Source organism: Lethenteron reissneri, chromosome 48, assembly GCF_015708825.2.
Source record: "Lethenteron reissneri isolate LAM-NWPU_2019-01 chromosome 48, ASM1570882v1, whole genome shotgun sequence".
Lineage (NCBI taxonomy): Eukaryota > Metazoa > Chordata > Hyperoartia > Petromyzontiformes > Petromyzontidae > Lethenteron > Lethenteron reissneri.
In genome coordinates, this window is record NC_083826.1 from 3,221,155 (window position 1) to 3,243,224 (window position 22,070).

Genomic DNA, 22,070 nt, shown 5'->3' on the forward strand with positions numbered 1-22,070 from the left:
CGCCCCGTGTTTTGACAGTGAAGGTGATGGCTCGGATAACATCGGAACATCCGTGTGTTTTGACAGCGATGGTGATCCCCGCGATGAAACGGGGACATCCGTGTTTTGCTTTCACTGTTGTGTATTTCACGGCAGTTAAAAAATATATATATTTTTTTAAATAAAGACCGAATAGTTTTGTTCTGATTTCTTGGATGTAAGTAAAAAAAAATTAACCCGTAAAAACAAAGTTTTTCGCTATAAATCCTTTATATGCGTGGCGGCTAGAGTCCTCTCGTCCTCTGGCTTGAGATGGCTGCCACCTATGGGTCAGATGATTGCCTGCCACCATTAAGCAATTGGTAATTAAATATAAAAAAAAATCCTAAAAAGTGTAAAATTTTGGAGAAAAAAAATTATCACGAAAATAAATTGTCACGCACAACGAGTCTGTGTGCAAAATGTCGGCTCGATTGGATCACGGGAAGTGGATTAAAAAACGACCGAAAAATTTGCACGGTCCTAAGCGCGCAAGCAAGCAAGCAAGTGAACTTAATATAAAGGATTTAAAAACAAGCCCTGGGTCCGTCACCATTTCTTGTCGACAGTCGCTACGCGTGTCGTGGCACTGCAGATGAGTCTGAAGGTGGCATCTGCTGTTAGTTGACTGTTGACCCTGCAACAGGAGCATCGTGCCTTGTGAGCGTGGGTGATTGGATTTTTCTTGGTAATTAATTCATCAAATCTAATCCAAATGTGTGTTAGTAATAGAGCGCATTCTTCACTGGAGGCGCACTGTGACGGAGCTCTACGACAACGCTGACGCGGAATGGAACGATGCGGTTGTCAGGGGCGTGCTACAAGGATTAAGGGATGAGTGACAGCGATAGAGGGGTACTTAGGGGTCACAAAAGGTTAGGGGGAGGGACGGGAAGTAGTGGAGGGGCGAGGGGAGGGAAGAGGGAGAGAATGGGCGATAGAGAAGCGGTGAAGCTGTAAGAGAGGGACGGAAGGAGGTTAAGGAGGGGACTGCTTCATGTTCAGGGACAGTGTTCAGTCTGCGAGCAGTGTTGAGCCTATGAGCAGTGCTGAACCTATGGACAGTGCTGAGCCTATGGACGGTGCTAAGCCTATGAGTAGTGTTGAGCCTATGAGCAGTGCTGAACCTAAGGACAGTGCTGAGCCTATGGACAGTGCTGAGCCTATGAGTAGTGTTGGGCCTATGAGCAGTGCTGAAACTTCATTCTTCGCCTGAGGACGGCTGCTTGCGTTGTGGCCGAAACGTCGTGAGAATTGTTTTATTATGTTTTATTTTTATTATTTTATTACTTCCCTTCTACGTGACTTTACCGAAAGAACCAAGAAGAAGAAAAAAAAGTGCTGAACCTATGAGCAGTGCTAAACCTATGGACAGTGTTGAGCCTATGGACAGTGTTGAGCCTATGAGTAGTGTTGGGTCTATGGTGCAGTGTTGAGTCTATGGTACAATGTTGAGTCTCTGGTGCAGTGTTGAGTCTATGGTGCAGTGCTGAGTCTATGGTGCAGTGTTGAGTCTATGGTGCAGTGCTGAGTCTATGGTGCAGTGTTGAGTCTATGGTGCAGTGCTGAGTCTATGGTGCAGTGCTGAGTCTATGGGCAGTGTTGAGTCTATGGTGCAGTGCTGAGTCTATGGTGCAGTGTTGAGTCTATGGTGCAGTGTTGAGTCTATGGTGCAGTGCTGAGTCTATGGTACAATGTTGAGTCTATGGTGCAGTGCTGAGTCTATGGTGCAGTGTTGAGTCTATGGTGCAGTGCTGAGTCTATGGTGCAGTGCTGAGTCTATGGTGCAGTGCTGAGTCTATGGTGCAGTGCTGAGTCTATGGTGCAGTGTTGAGTCTATGGTGCAGTGTTGAGTCTATGGTGCAGTGTTGAGTCTATGGTGCAGTGCTGAGTCTATGGTGCAGTGCTGAGTCTATGGTGCAGTGTTGAGTGCGAGAGAAGATTGGGAACGTGGAGGATTATGGGAAGGCATTGTGTAGAATTGGGGGCATCACTGATTAAAACTTGATTTATGGAACCATAATGGAAATGTTTAATTTCTGTAATGGCCTGCAAATGCAACACAATGCATCGCGGGGAACAAAAGGCATCTCTAAATCAGCTGAGAGATGCAATGTGCGGTGCGCGTGGGGGCGTTGGATCGCCAAGACACATTGATTACTGATTACCACAGTAATTGCATTGCAGCTTATGTGTTATTTTATACCACTTCATCATCATCACCATCACCATTAGCAGCCTTATAGCACGCGATTCTAAACACGAGGCTGAATGTGCAACTAGCGAACCACATCTGCAGTTTGTTTGCCCTCTGGTTTAATGTGCATCTGGCAAGTGCACTGTTGTTGCTGTTGTTGTTATTATTATTTACCCAGGCAAGCCTCACTTGAGTCTCAAAATGCTTTTTTTTCAGGAGGGTCCTGCCAACTTTTCAGTCGCAGCGTGTAATCGCAACTGAAAAGAAATGTGCATGTAATTAGGTGATTTATGGTACTCGACTGTTCTAGATTTGAAGCTTTCGTGACTGCAAGGATTCATACTCTTTGGGTAAAGAACCAATTATCATATTTTTACTGGCAAATGAGGTCCCCATAGTGTAGATGCTTGCCCCGAGCTCTCATACTCTGATGGTGCATTGTCCTTGAGTTGTGCGCCTTTTGGCGTCATCTGGTCCAACCCATATGAGACTAGGCTCGAAGGAAAGCTGTCTCGGGTGTGGACCAATCAACTTCAGGGACAGTGCACATTATCAGAGTTATGTTCTTTTGTTTGTATTATGACTGCAGGTATTGCGGTCTATGCAAACATGACTCCTTGCAAAAAGGTGTCAGTTTTGTTGCCAGATAGAAGGGTAAAGAACCAATTATCATATTTTTACTGGCAAATGAGGTCCCCATAGTGTAGATGCTTGCCCCGAGCTCTCATACTCTGATGGTGCATTGTCCTTGAGTTGTGCGCCTTTTGGCGTCATCTGGTCCAACCCATATGAGACTAGGCTCGAAGGAAAGCTGTCTCGGGTGTGGACCAATCAACTTCAGGGACAGTGCACATTATCAGAATTATGTTCTTTTGTTTGTATTATGACTGCAGGTATTGCGGTATATGCAAACATGACTCCTTGCAAAAAGGTGTCAGTTTTGTTGCCAGATAGAAGGGTAAAGAACCAATTATCATATTTTTACTGGCAAATGAGGTCCCCATAGTGTAGATGCTTGCCCCGAGCTCTCATACTCTGATGGTGCATTGTCCTTGAGTTGTGCGCCTTTTGGCGTCATCTGGTCCAACCCATATGAGACTAGGCTCGAAGGAAAGCTGTCTCGGGTGTGTACCAATCAACTTCAGGGACAGTGCACATTATCAGAGTTATGTTATTTTGTTTGTATTATGACTGCAGGTATTGCGGTCTATGCAAACATGACTCCTTGCAAAAAGGTGTCAGTTTTGTTGCCAGATAGAAGGGTAAAGAACCAATTATCATATTTTTACTGGCAAATGAGGTCCCCATAGTGTAGATGCTTGCCCCGAGCTCTCATACTCTGATGGTGCATTATCCTTGAGTTGTGCGCCTTTTGGCGTCATCTGGTCCAACCCATATGAGACTAGGCTCGAAGGAAAGCTGTCTCGGGTGTGGACCAATCAACTTCAGGGACAGTGCACATTATCAGAGTTATGTTCTTATGTTTGTATTATGACTGCAGGTATTGCGGTCTATGCAAACATGACTCCTTGCAAAAAGGTGTCAGTTTTGTTGCCAGATAGAAGGGTAAAGAACCAATTATCATATTTTTACTGGCAAATGAGGTCCCCATAGTGTAGATGCTTGCCCCGAGCTCTCATACTCTGATGGTGCATTGTCCTTGAGTTGTGCGCCTTTTGGCGTCATCTGGTCCAACCCATATGAGACTAGGCTCGAAGGAAAGCTGTCTCGGGTGTGGACCAATCAACTTCAGGGACAGTGCACATTATCAGAGTTATGTTCTTTTGTTTGTATTATGACTGCAGGTATTGCGGTCTATGCAAACATGACTCCTTGCAAAAAGGTGTCAGTTTTGTTGCCAGATAGAAGGGTAAAGAACCAATTATCATATTTTTACTGGCAAATGAGGTCCCCATAGTGTAGATGCTTGCCCCGAGCTCTCATACTCTGATGGTGCATTGTCCTTGAGTTGTGCGCCTTTTGGCGTCATCTGGTCCAACCCATATGAGACTAGGCTCGAAGGAAAGCTGTCTCGGGTGTGGACCAATCAACTTCAGGGACAGTGCACATTATCAGAGTTATGTTCTTTTGTTTGTATTATGACTGCAGGTATTGCGGTCTATGCAAACATGACTCCTTGCAAAAAGGTGTCAGTTTTGTTGCCAGATAGAAGGGTAAAGAACCAATTATCATATTTTTACTGGCAAATGAGGTCCCCATAGTGTAGATGCTTGCCCCGAGCTCTCATACTCTGATGGTGCATTGTCCTTGAGTTGTGCGCCTTTTGGCGTCATCTGGTCCAACCCATATGAGACTAGGCTCGAAGGAAAGCTGTCTCGGGTGTGGACCAATCAACTTCAGGGACAGTGCACATTATCAGAGTTATGTTCTTTTGTTTGTATTATGACTGCAGGTATTGCGGTCTATGCAAACATGACTCCTTGCAAAGAGGTGTCAGTTTTGTTGCCAGATAGAAGGGTAAAGAACCAATTATCATATTTTTACTGGCAAATGAGGTCCCCATAGTGTAGATGCTTGCCCCGAGCTCTCATACTCTGATGGTGCATTGTCCTTGAGTTGTGCGCCTTTTGGCGTCATCTGGTCCAACCCATATGAGACTAGGCTCGAAGGAAAGCTGTCTCGGGTGTGTACCAATCAACTTCAGGGACAGTGCACATTATCAGAGTTATGTTCTTTTGTTTGTATTATGACTGCAGGTATTGCGGTCTATGCAAACATGACTCCTTGCAAAAAGGTGTCAGTTTTGTTGCCAGATAGAAGGGTAAAGAACCAATTATCATATTTTTACTGGCAAATGAGGTCCCCATAGTGTAGATGCTTGCCCCGAGCTCTCATACTCTGATGGTGCATTGTCCTTGAGTTGTGCGCCTTTTGGCGTCATCTGGTCCAACCCATATGAGACTAGGCTCGAAGGAAAGCTGTCTCGGGTGTGGACCAATCAACTTCAGGGACAGTGCACATTATCAGAGTTATGTTCTTTTGTTTGTATTATGACTGCAGGTATTGCGGTCTATGCAAACATGACTCCTTGCAAAAAGGTGTCAGTTTTGTTGCCAGATAGAAGGGTAAAGAACCAATTATCATATTTTTACTGGCAAATGAGGTCCCCATAGTGTAGATGCTTGCCCCGAGCTCTCATACTCTGATGGTGCATTGTCCTTGAGTTGTGCGCCTTTTGGCGTCATCTGGTCCAACCCATATGAGACTAGGCTCGAAGGAAAGCTGTCTCGGGTGTGGACCAATCAACTTCAGGGACAGTGCACATTATCAGAGTTATGTTCTTTTGTTTGTATTATGACTGCAGGTATTGCGGTCTATGCAAACATGACTCCTTGCAAAAAGGTGTCAGTTTTGTTGCCAGATAGAAGGGTAAAGAACCAATTATCATATTTTTACTGGCAAATGAGGTCCCCATAGTGTAGATGCTTGCCCCGAGCTCTCATACTCTGATGGTGCATTGTCCTTGAGTTGTGCGCCTTTTGGCGTCATCTGGTCCAACCCATATGAGACTAGGCTCGAAGGAAAGCTGTCTCGGGTGTGGACCAATCAACTTCAGGGACAGTGCACATTATCAGAGTTATGTTCTTTTGTTTGTATTATGACTGCAGGTATTGCGGTCTATGCAAACATGACTCCTTGCAAAAAGGTGTCAGTTTTGTTGCCAGATAGAAGGGTAAAGAACCAATTATCATATTTTTACTGGCAAATGAGGTCCCCATAGTGTAGATGCTTGCCCCGAGCTCTCATACTCTGATGGTGCATTGTCCTTGAGTTGTGCGCCTTTTGGCGTCATCTGGTCCAACCCATATGAGACTAGGCTCGAAGGAAAGCTGTCTCGGGTGTGGACCAATCAACTTCAGGGACAGTGCACATTATCAGAGTTATGTTCTTTTGTTTGTATTATGACTGCAGGTATTGCGGTCTATGCAAACATGACTCCTTGCAAAAAGGTGTCAGTTTTGTTGCCAGATAGAAGGGTAAAGAACCAATTATCATATTTTTACTGGCAAATGAGGTCCCCATAGTGTAGATGCTTGCCCCGAGCTCTCATACTCTGATGGTGCATTGTCCTTGAGTTGTGCGCCTTTTGGCGTCATCTGGTCCAACCCATATGAGACTAGGCTCGAAGGAAAGCTGTCTCGGGTGTGGACCAATCAACTTCAGGGACAGTGCACATTATCAGAGTTATGTTCTTTTGTTTGTATTATGACTGCAGGTATTGCGGTCTATGCAAACATGACTCCTTGCAAAAAGGTGTCAGTTTTGTTGCCAGATAGAAGGGTAAAGAACCAATTATCATATTTTTACTGGCAAATGAGGTCCCCATAGTGTAGATGCTTGCCCCGAGCTCTCATACTCTGATGGTGCATTGTCCTTGAGTTGTGCGCCTTTTGGCGTCATCTGGTCCAACCCATATGAGACTAGGCTCGAAGGAAAGCTGTCTCGGGTGTGGACCAATCAACTTCAGGGACAGTGCACATTATCAGAGTTATGTTCTTTTGTTTGTATTATGACTGCAGGTATTGCGGTCTATGCAAACATGACTCCTTGCAAAAAGGTGTCAGTTTTGTTGCCAGATAGAAGGGTAAAGAACCAATTATCATATTTTTACTGGCAAATGAGGTCCCCATAGTGTAGATGCTTGTCCCGAGCTCTCATACTCTGATGGTGCATTGTCCTTGAGTTGTGCGCCTTTTGGCGTCATCTGGTCCAACCCATATGAGACTAGGCTCGAAGGAAAGCTGTCTCGGGTGTGGACCAATCAACTTCAGGGACAGTGCACATTATCAGAGTTATGTTCTTTTGTTTGTATTATGACTGCAGGTATTGCGGTCTATGCAAACATGACTCCTTGCAAAAAGGTGTCAGTTTTGTTGCCAGATAGAAGGGTAAAGAACCAATTATCAGAAACAACTACATTAAATCACGACGTTTCGGAAGCAATACAAGCCTCCATCTTCAGGTGGAACACGCCACAGCAAAATCACTGTGGTCAATAAAGAGAGCTGTTTAGAGACCCACCCGGTCACACGGCGCAGCACCGATGACTCTTTTTTCCACTGCCGCAACAGAGCCGAGCCAGCCTCGGCGCGGCTCGGCAGTTGGCCGGGTTGTTCTTTTTCCTTGTCCACCGCACACCCAGCAGCTCCATCCCACCGCTCCTCGTCTGGCATTCACTCGTTTTGATTTAATGTAGTTGTTTTCATTTATTTTATTTTTTACCTACGTGACTTTACCGAAAAAAACAAAGTACTCGACTCTTATCGTTGTTGTTGTTGTTATTAGTGAAGCTCTCGTGGGTTCTTTTGATGGGGGGTGGGTACTGGCGACACAACGCGTGTGAGAGAGCCCCCCCCCCTCCCTTCTCTCTCTCTCTGCCAGCCCCGCCCTGCGTGCCGTCACTCAGCCTCTCGTTAAAAACTAAACGAAACACGAAGTAAATAAATAAATAAATGCACGCGCACGCACGGACGCGCGCGCGCGCCTCCTGCCAGAGCTCAGACGAACATCAATCAATGCTCGGGGCATCGGGCCCCTTGCATCGCCTTACGGAGTGAGATGTATTTTTTTTGCTTTTGTTATTCCGCTTGTTTACCCAAGACGGTGCTCGCCCAGTCTAGAGACTCTTTCTCCAGAGTGGTCTGGCAAGTGTTTGCTTTGTGGTAAGGGAGCGATGTTGTTGTGATGGTGGTGGTGGTTGCTGCTGTTGCTGCTGCTGTGTACACTCCCAATTTAGTTTTTTTTCTCTGCGGGTAATTGTTTCGAGCATTGGGATGATGTTTTGTTGGCCAATGGCACTTACATTGCGCGTGCGTTTGGCGATGGGAGGCTACTTGAGAACGCAGAGGGAAAAGGCAGGCGGAGCAGACAGGCGCAGAACTACAAACTATAATTCTATCTTTTATCTATTAGTGTTTTTAACCAGGTAAGGCCCCTCTGCGCTGTGTAGTTCTTTTTCATAAGCGACCTGGCCGCAAATGATAGCTCAACGAAGTGGCTCATGGTCACGTGGAAATTTGCTGCAGCCAAATGCGCTAAACGCACGTTTCTAAACGCGGAGAGGGAAAAAAAACATCCACGCGGCCACGGCGACAACCCGCGACCTCCTGTATACCAGGCGTGGTAGTTAACATCTCGCCACCGTGGCGCCCCCGTGGCTCCCTGCCAGCAGACTCCACGAGTCTGTGAAACACGACAGAGAGACCCCAGGTCCTGGGCAATGTCAACGCGGCTCTAACACCGAACGCGCAGAATTATTCCGAGCGGTGGTTCGTAGCCTTTCTTCTGCAGCCTTGCACCCCCTCCCCCCCCTTGGTTCTCAATCATAAACAAAAAATGTAGAAAATTTTAATCAACACGTAGGGTTTTTATGAAACAAAGTAGTTGTTCATACGTGCCCGGGCTTAATTTGTGCTTTCAATTATTTACATTATAAAATATATATAAATAGCCACGTCTCGCTACAACCCCAGAGGGGTGTGCGTGCCGTGCCCCCCAGGTTAAGAACCACTGGTTCGGAGTAACCAGCGCGGGTTGGACACGCGATGGCATTACGCGCGTCTAGCGAGCCGTGCATCCAGGTGAGCGGCAGCTTAATTATGAATCTCTCTCTCGCTCTCTCTCTCTTGCTCTCTCGCTCTGTCGGGCGCGCGCGGCCCGTGATTAGCCCAATTGCGCAGCGGAGCCCATTAAGCGACGCACCGCATCGATCGTCGTTCGGAGGGGGGGATGCGACACCGAGGAAACACTTTCCCTAACATTGATCCCGCGACCTAATGGGTGAAGTATGGATTGTTTTGCCCCCCCCCCCCCAACTCCCGCCCCGTAATAAATTGTCGGTGTTGTAAGGTTAATGCTTATTACTCGCCGGTGGCATTACGAACTGGTAGCCTGCAACGGTCAATCCTTAAAGCCTTTATTATTTATTTACAGAAACATATTAGGGGGCGCTGCATGAATTATTGCAAGCACGCACGCAACACGTGCATAACATTCACAGTCTATAATTCCTCTCGCAACTGTTGCTATGTTATTGTGATGGTCCAGGGCAACTTCGCATTTGAATGTGCAATGGGCCTCCAGGTGCACAGGTCGGATAAGTTCAACCAGCCGGTCACGGTCACCGCCACTCTATCAACACGGTCATCACGATGACCCCCACCTCCCCCCTGGGTGTACTCCGTGAGTAAGATGCATGCTGGACCACGGTCAAGCGATCGTTCAAAGTGGCAGCCGCGTGAAGGAACGCGCCCCGCGGGGTCAGAGTTCGATGGCGCGGACCCCCGGTGACCCGAGTTCGATGCCCGCTCGCAGCCAACATTCATCGGCGGTGTTCTGAACTGGTTTGCTGGGACTCTCCGAGGTCGACTTAGCCTCATGTTTGGTAGCTCGCCACTGGGGAGACAAAGGCGGTCGGGCGTGGTGCTCGCCACCCACCACACCACCTCGTGCCCCGTGCGCCGGCCTTCATGGGCGCTGTTCGCTAACAGCACTTGCCCCAACAGCCTGCTGAGGCTATACAGGGGGAGGGTGGTCTTTTTCTGTGTGTGTGTCTATATTCTCGCAGACAATCGCGATGTGAGAGATGGTGTTCATTAACGGAGAAATTTTTTTTTTATTACACCACGGTCAACACAGCCGACGGTTTAAGCCGGGGATTCGGGCCGGGTTTGTCTCTGCATCGTGGAGGGCTCTTGAGGGGGTCGGTGTGGGGGGGGGGGGGGGGGGCTCCTCCCAAATCGCCTGCAGTGCGGTTATGCGCTCACCTTACACGGTGACGCTCGCCGTTACAACCATCCATCCGGTGAGGGGCATGGGGCGGGGAACTGTGGGGGTGGTGGTGGTGTTGGGGTCCTTTGGGAGAGGCTCCTGCTCCTGAAATCCGGGCGTCCGCGGAATGATTTCGAGTGTCCGTGATGGTGAGAGCCGGGCGACGAGTCGGGCTAGATTCGTGCGTGCGCTTCTGTCAGACTTAGACGGATGTTGTTGATGTTGTTGATGTTGTTGTTGTCGTCGTTATAGGCGCTCGCGAACAGCGCTTGCCCCCCCAAACATTCTGTCCACGCACAAACACTAGCCGGGTATCGGGTAGGGTACGAGTATCGGGTACCCGATTGCGACCTCTGCCCTGAGTACTCGCTCTCTCGTTCCCCTAGCTCAGAACCATCGTCGCGAAGGAAGACGAGGCCCCCTTGCTGCGTCTCACGGACGCGATCTGCAGGCGCAGTCACGGTCGTGTACTTTGCACGTGAGGATCATCGCCTCTCCGTTGTCTTTCTTTCGCGTGCTGCCGGCAGAGCGCGTGATCGCGCGGCGAGAGGCGCAGAGCTCCGAGTCTCGACTCGCCGCCGAACATCGGCAGCTTCAGCAGCCGCAGCGGCTGCTCCTGCCGCCGACGCAACCCGAGGCGGCCCTGGGGCCTGCGGCAGTCGCGGCGGCGTCCGCACCCGTCCAGCCGCCTGCTGACGACAGCAACGACGTGGTGATCGTGTACAACCGCGTGCCGAAAACGGGCAGCACTTCCTTCACCAACGTGGCGTACGACCTGTGCGGGCGCAACTCGTTCCACGTGCTGCACATCAACACCACGCGCAACAGCCCCATCATGTCTCTGCACGACCAGGTGGCACACCCGGTCACACGGCGCAGCATCGATGCCTATTTTTTTTTCCACTGCCGCAACAGAGCCGAGCCGGGCTCGGCGCGGTTGGTCGGGTTGTTTTTTTTTTCTTCCTTATCCACCGCACATCCAGCAGCTCCATCCCACCGCTCCTCGTCTGGCATTCACTCGTTATTGAGCTGCAGGGAGGCCTTAGCCCAAGAGCCTTACAAGAGGCATGGGGGTTCTCAAGGGCACGTGGAGGTTATGGATCGGCACGCACAGTAATGCGGTTACAGCACAGAGCCACGCTGCGTTCACCCCTTGTGAGTGAACATCGATCTCGCTCCATCTTGGACACGCGCGCGTGGCGCGTGGCGCGTGTCTGTTTCAACAAAACAACATTTCCTCCCACGTGTATCCGGATCGTGCCATCGGTGTCGTGACACGAGAGGGACGATTCACATTGCATCTCGTGTTAGGAAACGGCCCGTGGAAGCGGATATCACAGAGATACTTGTGAGATCTATTTCGTTTGACCCCTGGTCCACACCCCCTGCACCATCGAAAGTGACGTCCCTGGAATGATTCGTCGAGTAACAGTCAACACCCGCCGTTCAATTCTCACAATTGGAATTTTCCATAATAAACTTTTTGGGCTTGATCGCGTTATTTATAAATGTGTCGTAACCAAAAAAAAGTGTCACGTTGACAAAAGACAAATAGTTCACTACTTTAGCCCACCGGTGTGTTGAAGAGTGAATCCACAACATTGACAGTGGATTCACTCTTCAGCACAAAAACGTTTATTATAAATAATATTGGTCGCGAAAGCCTACGTGCTAATTTGAATTTTGGCAAATAAATTCCAGAGCCGAATTAAATGTCATATTGTGTGCAGTCATGGGTGCCCAAGCATCGACAAAATCAACTCGTTACACTTGAGCGCCCATGGTGTAATCTGATGATCGGCAATTTCATACCAGCTCCGTCTCTGTAAGTGGATGGGTCTCTGTGTGAGTGTATGGGTCTCTATGTGAATCTATGGGTCTCGATGCGAGTATATGGCTTCATCACAGGCAGCAGCTGCCTGGATTCGAACCCAGGTAGTCAGTAAAGCCACCTGGCCACCTCACCAGTATCATTATTATCACACTCGTTCACCCCGGAAAGCCTCACCGAATATCAAGCCTCGTTTGTGCGTCTGTGCGCGGGTTTTCCGCACCCAGTTTGAATTCAATTTGCCGCGGCAAATCAAACGAACGAATGAACGAACTAACGAACGAACGATGAACGACTGAACGAGAGCCTCTCGTGCATCTCACAAGGCGAGCACCATGAAGGGCATTGGACAACGCGTCCACTGAGCGGACACGTGTCAATCGTGATTTGCCGCTGATTAACGGGTGGAATGGGGCAATGCCTTCCCAGCCCTGGGAATCGATGAATAATGAATGTAGCAAATTTTTATTCTCGCCGGTGCGAAGGCGGGAGAGGGGCTCGGGTGCGAGAAACGTAAAAAACAAACGAGACGCCCATCAGCCCCGAGCTTCCTTATTGCACCGGATGAATATGAAATACTCCACCGAATTAACGCAATGATCCTACCCTCGTGATCAAGGCGAACGTCGTGTTTGGGTGAGTGTGCGTTTGCACGCGCGCGCTGCTGAACAACACAACGACAAATATCCCCCGTGTAGCCTTAATAGGTTGTTGGGGCAAGTGCTGTTAGCGAGCACCTATGAAGGCAGGCACGGCACACGAGGGGGTTGGTGGCCAGCAACTACGTCCGGCCGCCTTTGTCTCCCCAGTGACGATGTTTACGCACCGCACCGGGTACTAATTTGAGGCTGAGTCGACCTTCGGGAGGCCCGGGACCGGTTCAGATAATCGTCGCTGGTGTTGGCCGTGAGCGGGAATCAAACTCGGGACGCCGGGTTTATAGCGCAGCATAGCGCTAACCACGACACTACCGCTCCCCACACACACAGAGACACACGCACACACGCAAACACACACACACACGCAGACACACACGCAAACACATACACACGCAGACACACACACGCAGACACACACACGCAGACACACACACAGACACACACACACACAGACACACACACGCAGACACACTCAGACACACCCACGCAGACACACACGCAGACACACACACGCAGACACACACACGTAGACACAGACACACAAACGCAGACACACACACGCAGACACACACACACATAGACACAGACACACACATGCAAACACACGCACACACAGACACACACACACGCAGACACACACACACGCAAACACACGCAGACACACACAGACACACACACACACGGGCGCGCTTTTGCGTGCGCTTGTGGCTACCTATGAACGAGGAGGAATGTGCGCGCCGTACGGCCTAAAGCCGATAAGCACAGCCGCTAGACAATTACGATGTAAGTGCTCTTACATCTCTGTACATCATCGTCTAATGCAGATGACAAAGCTCTCGCTGCACGGGGCAAATAGCTCGAGAACATTGCCAAATGCTTTGGCAGCTGATCTCACTTTATCGGAGGCTTATTTCCGTCGCTGGATAGTGCGACCACGTGCTCTCGAAAACACCACAAGCGCTTTCCGCCCGGGACAATCGTGCGGTAGATGCCACCCTTGATGCGTTACTCTGTGGTAGCCCAGCGCGCTGTGACCCCCGCTCCAAGATAAATCGGGGTGGTCGTGGACAGGAAACATGGCATTCAAGCCCCACCATGCAAAAAAAAACACTGATCTTGTGAAAAAAGCCAAATCAAGAATCGCCTTGATAATTGGTTTTTTACCCTTTTATCTGGCAACAAAACTGATGCCTTTTTTACAAGGAGTCATGTTTGCATTGACCACAATATCTGCGGTCGAAATGCAAACAAAAAACACAACTCTGATAATGTATGTACTGTCCTTGAAATTGATTGGTCCACACCCGAGACAGCTTTTCTTAGAGCCCAGTCTCACATGGTGTTGGACCAGATGACGCCAAAAGGCGCACAACTCAAAGACAATGCACCATCAGAGTTTGAGAGCTCGGGGTTAAGTATTTACACCATTGGAACCTCCTTTGCCAGTAGCAAAATATGATCATTGGTTTTTTACCCTTTTATCTGGCAACAAAACTGACACCATTTTTACAAGGAGTCATGTTTGCATTGACCACAATACCTGCGGTCGGAATGCAAACAAAAAACACAACTCTGATAATGTATGCACTGTCCTTGAAATTGATTGGTCCACACCCGAGACAGCTTTTCTTAGAGCCCAGTCTCACATGGTGTTGGACCAGATGACGCAAAAAGAAGCCTTTTGGCGTCTTTTTGCAAGGACAGTGCATACATTATCAGAGTTGTGTTTTTTGTTTGCATTCCGACCGCAGGTATTGTGGTCAATGCAAACATGACTCCTTGTAAAAATGGTGTCAGTTTTGTTGCCAGATAAACGGGTAAAAAAACAATTATCATATTTTGGTACTGGCAAAGGAGGTCCCAATGGTGTAAGAATCGCCTTGTTACAGGAACGCATCAGCTGATGTGCTGGGAGCTGCCACCCTCTCACGACTCCGTGGCAGTGTCACAAAACCGCGCGATGCCCCGTTGAATAACGCGCTGTGGCATCGAAACCAGAACATTTGCCACCGACACCAATGCCCCCTCGGCTCCCCGTTCTGGTGAACATTCTGCCACCAGATATCCGCGGAGACGTCGCGCAAACTGCAAATAGAGTTCACACGTGGGAACCTCATTTGCCAGTAAAAATATGATAATTGTTTTTTTTTTGTTTTTTACCCTTCTATCTGGCAACAAAACTGACACCATTTTACAAGGAGTCATGTTTGTATAGACCGCAATACCTGCAGTCATAATACAAAAAAAAACACAACTCTGATAATGTGCACTGTCCTTGAAGTTGATTGGTCCACACCCGAGACAGCTTTCCTTAGAGCCTAGTCTCACATGGGTTGGACCAGATGACGCAAAAAGGCGTTATGTTCTTTTGTTTGTATTATGACTGCAGGTATTGCGGTCTATGCAAACATGACTCCTTGTAAAAAGGTGTCAGTTTTGTTGCCAGATAGAAGGGTAAAAAAACAATTATCAGAGTTCACATGGTTTTCTCGCCAATGACAAGCACCTTGGCTGCCGACTCAAGTCACGATTTACCCTTCTGTGAATCGCTTTGTCGCCTTACTAGAGTCTCACCCCGATCCGGAAGGACGCTCACAGCGAACCAGAGTGGGACAACGCGTACGTCCGGAAATAAACTCCTCATTCGAGACCCAAACATCGCTTTGACATTGCTCCTCCTCGAAGACGCCGTTGGTGGAGCCATCGGCCGCATCTTGAACATCAATAGGCCGCTGGCGCGCATCTCCTTTACAAATAGAAAATTAAATACACAAAGCCACAGCAGTGAGAAATGTGGCCATGTAACCCAAGCCACGAAACCACATGGTACACCGCTGGAGTCTGTGCTCCAGAGAAAGAAAACAACAACGCGGACTTATGCGAGGAAATGCTCGCGATATTCTGAATTAATCAAATTATCCTGGGGTGTGTCATTCAGACTCTGTCTTCTCGACAGACCTGTTCTCCACCTGAGGACGGCTGCTTGCGTTGTGGCCGAAACATCGTGAGAATTATTTTATTATGTTTTATTTTTATAATTTTATTATTTCCATTCTACGTGACTTTACCGAAAGAACCAAGAAGACTAAAAAACAAAAAAAATGTTTCTTACAAATCCCCAAACCTCAATGTTTACCCATAATATCCACAATGTCATGGTTGCGAAAGCCTACGTGTTAAAGTAAATGTGTTACACCTGACGCTCACCCCTATTACTCGTACATACACCTATCAGAGTCAAAATATGTATTAATGCTGGAGGAATCCGATGAGCTATGAAGCTCTTTGTCTCAGATTTCCAGCAGGTGTTCACAGATGCCCAGTGGGACATCTCTACTCATCGCCCACCTGGACATGACCTAACTTCGCTTGGATTCAACCTTGACTTAAAGCTTTCGTGACTGCAATAATTCGTATTCTTGGGTCTTTCGGTGAAGTCACGTAGATAGGTTCAAATAAATAACAAAACATAAAAATAAAAACTACGAGGTTTCGATCGCAACACAAGCGGTCGTCTTCAGCAAATTTTCAATTTTCTTTCAACCTATCTACGTGACTTTACCGAAAGACCCAAGAATATGCGCTTGGATTATTCGACTGCTGCTAGAAATCACCACGCGTGATCATGATTACATCAGCCACCTCATGGGGGGGGGGAGGAAGAGATAACAACTCAGTGGACTTTACCTGGTGAAGTGAAATCGCTTTAGTTTTATTTTGAGGAACAGGTGGGCTCGGCACGCCTCGGTGGACTGCTGTCCCTCTCACGCTCCCTTAAACACTCACACCCTTGTACGGCATCGTTCATTTAAATCCCCGGACAACCTCGAGACAATTTACTCCGCCTCACATTATTTTTCATTTCCTACGAAGCGAGCAGAGAGGGAGAGAGCGAGAGAGAGCGAGCGAGCGAGCGCTCGGATAGCGGAGAATATTCTCCCCTAGGGAATTGTTGTAGGACGCCGTCTTAATATGGATAGGGCGAGGTCTGTGAGAATGCGTTTGTCTGTAACCCGTCCGCCCGCCCGTCCAGTGTCCCCCAGCCAAGGCTATTTAGAGATGGCATCTCATTTGTGCCTGGGCACGTGGGAATATTCTGGGATAGTGGGAGAGGGCCCTAAGTGCACTTCAGCCAATAGAGATGAATTGCCTCGTGTTAATGCGCAGCGTGCGTATATAGATAGCAACTGCCGCGATATAGGGCTGCAGAGCTTGGGCAAGTGTTGGATTGGGCAATTGTTAGCTTAGGTAATTGTTAGCTTAGGCAATTGTTAGCTTTGGCTATTGTTGGCTTGGGCGATTGTTAGCTTGGGCAATTGTTAGTTTGGATTATTGTTGGCTTGGGCGATTGTTAGCTTGGGCAATTGTTAGCTTGGATTATTGTTGGCTTGGGCGATTGTTAGCTTGGGCAATTGTTAGTTTGAGTTATTGTTAGCTTGGGCAATTGTTAGCTTGGGTTATTGTTGGCTTAGGTAATTGTTGGCTTGGGCAATTGTTAGCTTGGGCAATTGTTAGCTTGGATAATTGTTGGCTTGAGTGATTGTTAGCTTGGGCAATTGTTAGCTTGGGCAATGGTTAGTTTAAGTGATTGTTAGCTTGGACAATTGTTAGCTTGGACAATAGTTGGCTTGGTAAATTGTTAGCTTGGGTTATTGTTAGCTTGGGCAAGTGTTGGCTTGGGCAATTGTTCCTTGGCTAATTATTGCCTTGTGCAATTGTTAGCTTGGGCAATTGTTAGCTTGGGCAATTGTTAGCTTGGGCGATTGTTAGCTTGTGCAATTGTTAGCTTGGGCGATTGTTGGTTCCGGCTGCCTTCCTGCCGACTTGTCTGTGATTCCCCGCACTTCCGGCGCGACAACTGCGAGTGACAATTCCACAGCGTGCTGAGATACAACTTAACAATTAATGACACCCTTTAATAATATTTAACAAAAAAAATTTGCCATTATATATTTAGATGTTCAGATACATTGTTTGTCTGCGTCCATGCCCACCGTCCACCTTTTCGCTTCGCGAACCGGAAAGACAAGTGTTGTTTTTCCAAGGTACTAAATCTTAATTTTCGATTTGAAGCTTTCGTGACTGCAGCGATTCATATTCTTGGTTCTTTCGGTAAAATTTCGATTTAAAGCTTTCGTGACTGCAGGGATTCATCTTCTTGGTTCTTTCGGTAAAGTCACGTAGAAGGGAAGTAATAAAATAATAAAAATAAAACATAATAAAATAAAATAATTCTCACGACGTTTCGGCTACAATGCAAGCAGCCGTCTTCAGGTGAAGAATGAGACACTACCAAACTAGGAGCTTATATATAAGCTGCGTTGGAGGTGGAAGAGCGCCTTAACAAAAAGAATGTGCATATGAAGAGGAATTTAGCATATTCATGGAAAATGCGTAGGCGTTGGGCGGGGAGGGGTTAAAAGTCATATTATGCCCATGCATTATGCAGGATCAGCAGCACCAAGGGGGGGTGCAGGGATTTGCAGTAACAAAGGAAAGGAATGTTAATTATATGTAGCTGCAGTTACTCAACAACCACGTAGAAAACTAAAGTATAAACTACATAAAAAACTAAAGTATAAACTGCATCGCACCATCAGTATACTTACTATACTCTACAATAAGCTGAGTTACTAACAGCAAGTAATACATTACAATTCTACGTCGTAAAAATTGTATAATATGCTTCCATCTAAACTTTATTCTCTTACATCACAAGAGCATATACCGTACTATATACTGCCATAGATAAACCCAACATTAAATTATATACTGTATTGCTGTAAACCAACCTATACCTTATACATTTTAATATAATACTATGTATTATTCTACACACCCTAATGTGTATCGAAATGGTTTATTACGTCCTTCCAATGATTGCTAAGCCAGAATCCATCTTCTCGGTTAAAATTGTCTCTGTGTTTGTATATGTGGATCGCCTCATGAACGAATCTCTCATGATAGCCAGATGGCTTGCAGAGAACCTCTGTCTTGGAGAAGTCAATATCATGTGAGCCCACTGAGTTGGGAAACCAAACGACATGTCTCGGACCGCATCCGTGAACATAAAGCTGACCTGAAACACGGTAGGACAAACACCTCAGCCGTGGCAGATCACTGTTACAACTCAGTGGGGCAAGTGGGGGGCGCAGTGGCGCAGTGGTTAGCGCGCCACGCCACGAAGCTGGCGAGCCGAGTTTGATCCACGTTCCCTGCTGACATCGGTGAGATGTTCCTAAACCCGACCCTGATGCTTCCCCTTACGTCGATTCGGCCTGATAATTGTTTTTAACCCTTCTATCTGGCAACAAAACTGACACCTTTTTATAAGGAGTCATGTTTGCATAGACCACAAAACCTGCAGTCGTAATGCAAACAAAAAACACAACTCTGATAATGTATGCACTGTCCTTGAAGTTGATTGGTCCACACCCGAGACAGCTTTCCTTAGAGCCTAGTCTCACATGGTGTTGGACCAGATGACGCCAAAAAGCGCACTAACTCGGCCTCTTCATGAGTAGCTAGCGCGGTGTGTAAACATCAGCGTTGGGGAGACAAAGGTGGTCAGGCGTGGAGCTACTACCAGACCCGCTCGTGTGCCGTGTCGACTTACAAATATGTGCTACTCGCCAGCAACGCTTGCTACCCGCAAGTCTGTCGAGGCTATACGGGGGATCTTTGTCGTTGTGTGGGGGCTGGGGTGTGACCGGCGTTGTTCTCTCTCGCAAGGCCAAGTTCGTGAGCAACGTCACGACGTGGAAGGAAATGAAGCCGGGCTTCTACCACGGCCACCTGTCCTTCATCGACTTCACCAAGTGAGTACAAGACTCCTCGTGCTCCTCATGCTCATCATCTCTCCTCCCTTGCGCCCCCCCTCCTCCTCCTCTCCCCCACTCTCCCACTCCTTCACAGCGCACACGGGAATAGCAACATCAGCAGCATGCTCACCACCACCACCATAATCATTACCACCACCATAATCATCACCACTATCACCACCATCATAATCATTACCACCATCACCACCATCATAATCATCACCACCATCACCACCACCATAATCATCACCACCATCATAATCATCATCACCATCACCACCATCATAATCATCACCACCATCATAATCATCATCACCATCACCACCATCATAATCATCACCACCATCACCACCATCACCACCATCATAATCATCACCGCCATCACCACCATCATGATGATCATCACGTTTGCTGAAGAGCGTCCGTCGTTCGCGCAGGTTGGTGGATGATCAAAAAAGGGAAATCGCGCGCGGTGTCCGTGGGGAAATCCGCAGGCAGAGCGGCAAGGCAGCGATTTCCCAAGCTCTGTCGTCCTGTACATTGGGGTGTTTGAGTGATAGGAGTTGGGGTAGTGATAGGGGTAGTGATAGGAGTTGGGGTAGTGATAAGGGTAGTGATAGGGGTTGAGGTAGTGATAGGGGTAGTGATAGGGGTAGTGATAGGGGTGTTGATAGGGGTAGTGATATGGGTTGGGGTAGTGATAGGGGTGGTGATAAGGGTTGTGATAGGGGTTGGGGTAGTGATAGGGGTAGTGATAGGGGTAGTAATATAGGTTGAGGTAGTGATAGGGGTAGTGATAGGGGTTGAAGTAATGATAGTGGTTGGGGTAGTGATAGGGGTTGGGGTAGTGATAGGGGTAGTAATATAGGTTGAGGTAGTTATAGGGGTAGTGATAGGGGTAGCGATAGGGGTAGTCATAGGGGTAGTGATAGGGGTTGGAGTAGTGATAGGGGTTGGGGTAGTGATAGGGGTTGGGGTAGTGATAGGGGTGATAATATAGGTTGGGGTAGTTATAGGGGTAGTGATAGGGGTAGTGATAGGGGTAGTGATAGGGGTAGTGATAGGGGTAGTAATATAGGTTGAGGTAGTAATCGGGGTAGTGATAGAGGTTGGGGTTGCGACAGGGGTAGGGGTCGTGATTGGGGTTATAAGCAGTAGCAGAATGGGCTCGGGGAGAAGAGCTAGGAGTTGTGTTAAGGGATGAATGAAAGCAGCTGAGTGAAGATGATTGTGGATGATGATGATGATGGTGGTGACGCAATCGTTGCCCACGATGATCGTGACGACGACGATGCCTTGAATCACGGCACCGCGGTGTTTGTGCCGTGGGTTGCGGATGTCCATGCCCGCAGGTTCGGCGTCAACAGGAAGCCAATCTACATCAACGTGGTGCGCGATCCCATCGAGCGCCTCATCTCCTACTACTACTTCCTGCGCTTCGGGGACGACTACAGACCGGGCCTGCGGCGGCGCAAGCAAGGCGACAAGAAGGTGAGATGGAGAAAGAGAGGGAGCGACGCGTGTGGGTTTTAAAAGTCTGGGGTTGCCAGCCCGCGTCGTGGTCAAGCGGTAGTCCTCGAGGTGACCGGCGGTGAACTGCGGCGGTGGTGGAAATGTCCTCATTCCTCTGTAAATAATGAATTAATTATTTTTTTTATTACTTAATTAACCCAGCGATCAATGGGTAACGAGTGGCGGTCATCTCGTTGTGCGGGCTCGGAAGGCCACGCTTCTTATCGCAAACAACAGCAAAACAACAAATTATTAGGACGAATGCGCGTGGCAGGTCGTCTAAGGACCCATGCGTATGCATCGTTTTTCTTCCACGTTTTTTTTTCCGTGGCGACGCGCTGGGAGGGATGATTGGGTGTTGCTGCTGCTGCTGCCTTGTACATCCTCCTTCGCCTCTTACTCCACCTCTACCTCCTCCTCTACCACCTCCACCTCCTCCACCTCCTCCTCCACCTCCTCCACCTTCTCCACCTCCTCCTCCGCCTCCCGCAGACGTTCGACGAGTGTGTGCGCGAGGGCGGCTCCGACTGCTCGGCGGAGAAGCTCTGGCTCCAGATCCCCTTCTTCTGTGGCCACAGCTCGGAGTGCTGGTGAGCGCCGCGACGCACGAAACCCCCCCCCCCCACCACCCCCCACCCCCCCCCACCCCCCCAGCATCAAACTTCTGAGCGCCAATAGTGCGGGGCCTGTAGCATTTGTTGTTATAAAGGGGCCCTACGTTTTAAAAATAAATATTAATCTTCTTGGTTCTTTCGGTAAAGTCACGTAGAAGGGAAGTAATAAAATAATAAAAATAAAACATGATAAAATAATTATCACGATATTTTTGGTTCTTTCGGTAAAGTCACGTAGAAGGGAAGTAATAAAATAATAAAAATAAAACATGATAAAATAATTATCACGATGTTACCGCCACAACGCAAGCAGCCGTCCTCAGGCGAAGAACAGGTCTGTCAGGGAGACAGCGTCTGAAACGTCGTGAGAATTATTTTATTATGTTTTATTTTTATTATTTTATTACTTCCCTTCTACGTGACTTTACCAAAAGAACCAAGCAGATGAATCCCCCTGCAGTCACGAAAGCTTTAAATATAAACATTAATATTAAAACACAATTATTTTTACTTGCATAGTAAAGTAATTGTATTTTTTCATTTGCTATACAGCCAGATAATGCGACAAATCGCTAACCTTAAACACCCAGTCGTACATAAACGTTGAAGGCGGTATAGTACTATAGT

At 47.9% G+C, this 22,070-nt stretch overlaps 1 protein-coding gene across 1 annotated transcript in view; it reads left to right on the forward strand.

The window, feature by feature from the left end:
• Positions 1 to 22,070, forward strand: part of LOC133354685 (heparan sulfate 2-O-sulfotransferase 1-like) — a 109,095-nt gene that overhangs the window by 83,870 nt on the left and 3,155 nt on the right. Inside the window, exons 2-5 of the mRNA XM_061571735.1 lie at positions 10,534 to 10,859; positions 19,229 to 19,314; positions 20,670 to 20,808; positions 21,322 to 21,419. Coding sequence (XP_061427719.1) covers positions 10,534 to 10,859; positions 19,229 to 19,314; positions 20,670 to 20,808; positions 21,322 to 21,419 — 649 coding nt within the window. The remainder of the gene's footprint in view (positions 1 to 10,533; positions 10,860 to 19,228; positions 19,315 to 20,669; positions 20,809 to 21,321; positions 21,420 to 22,070) is intronic.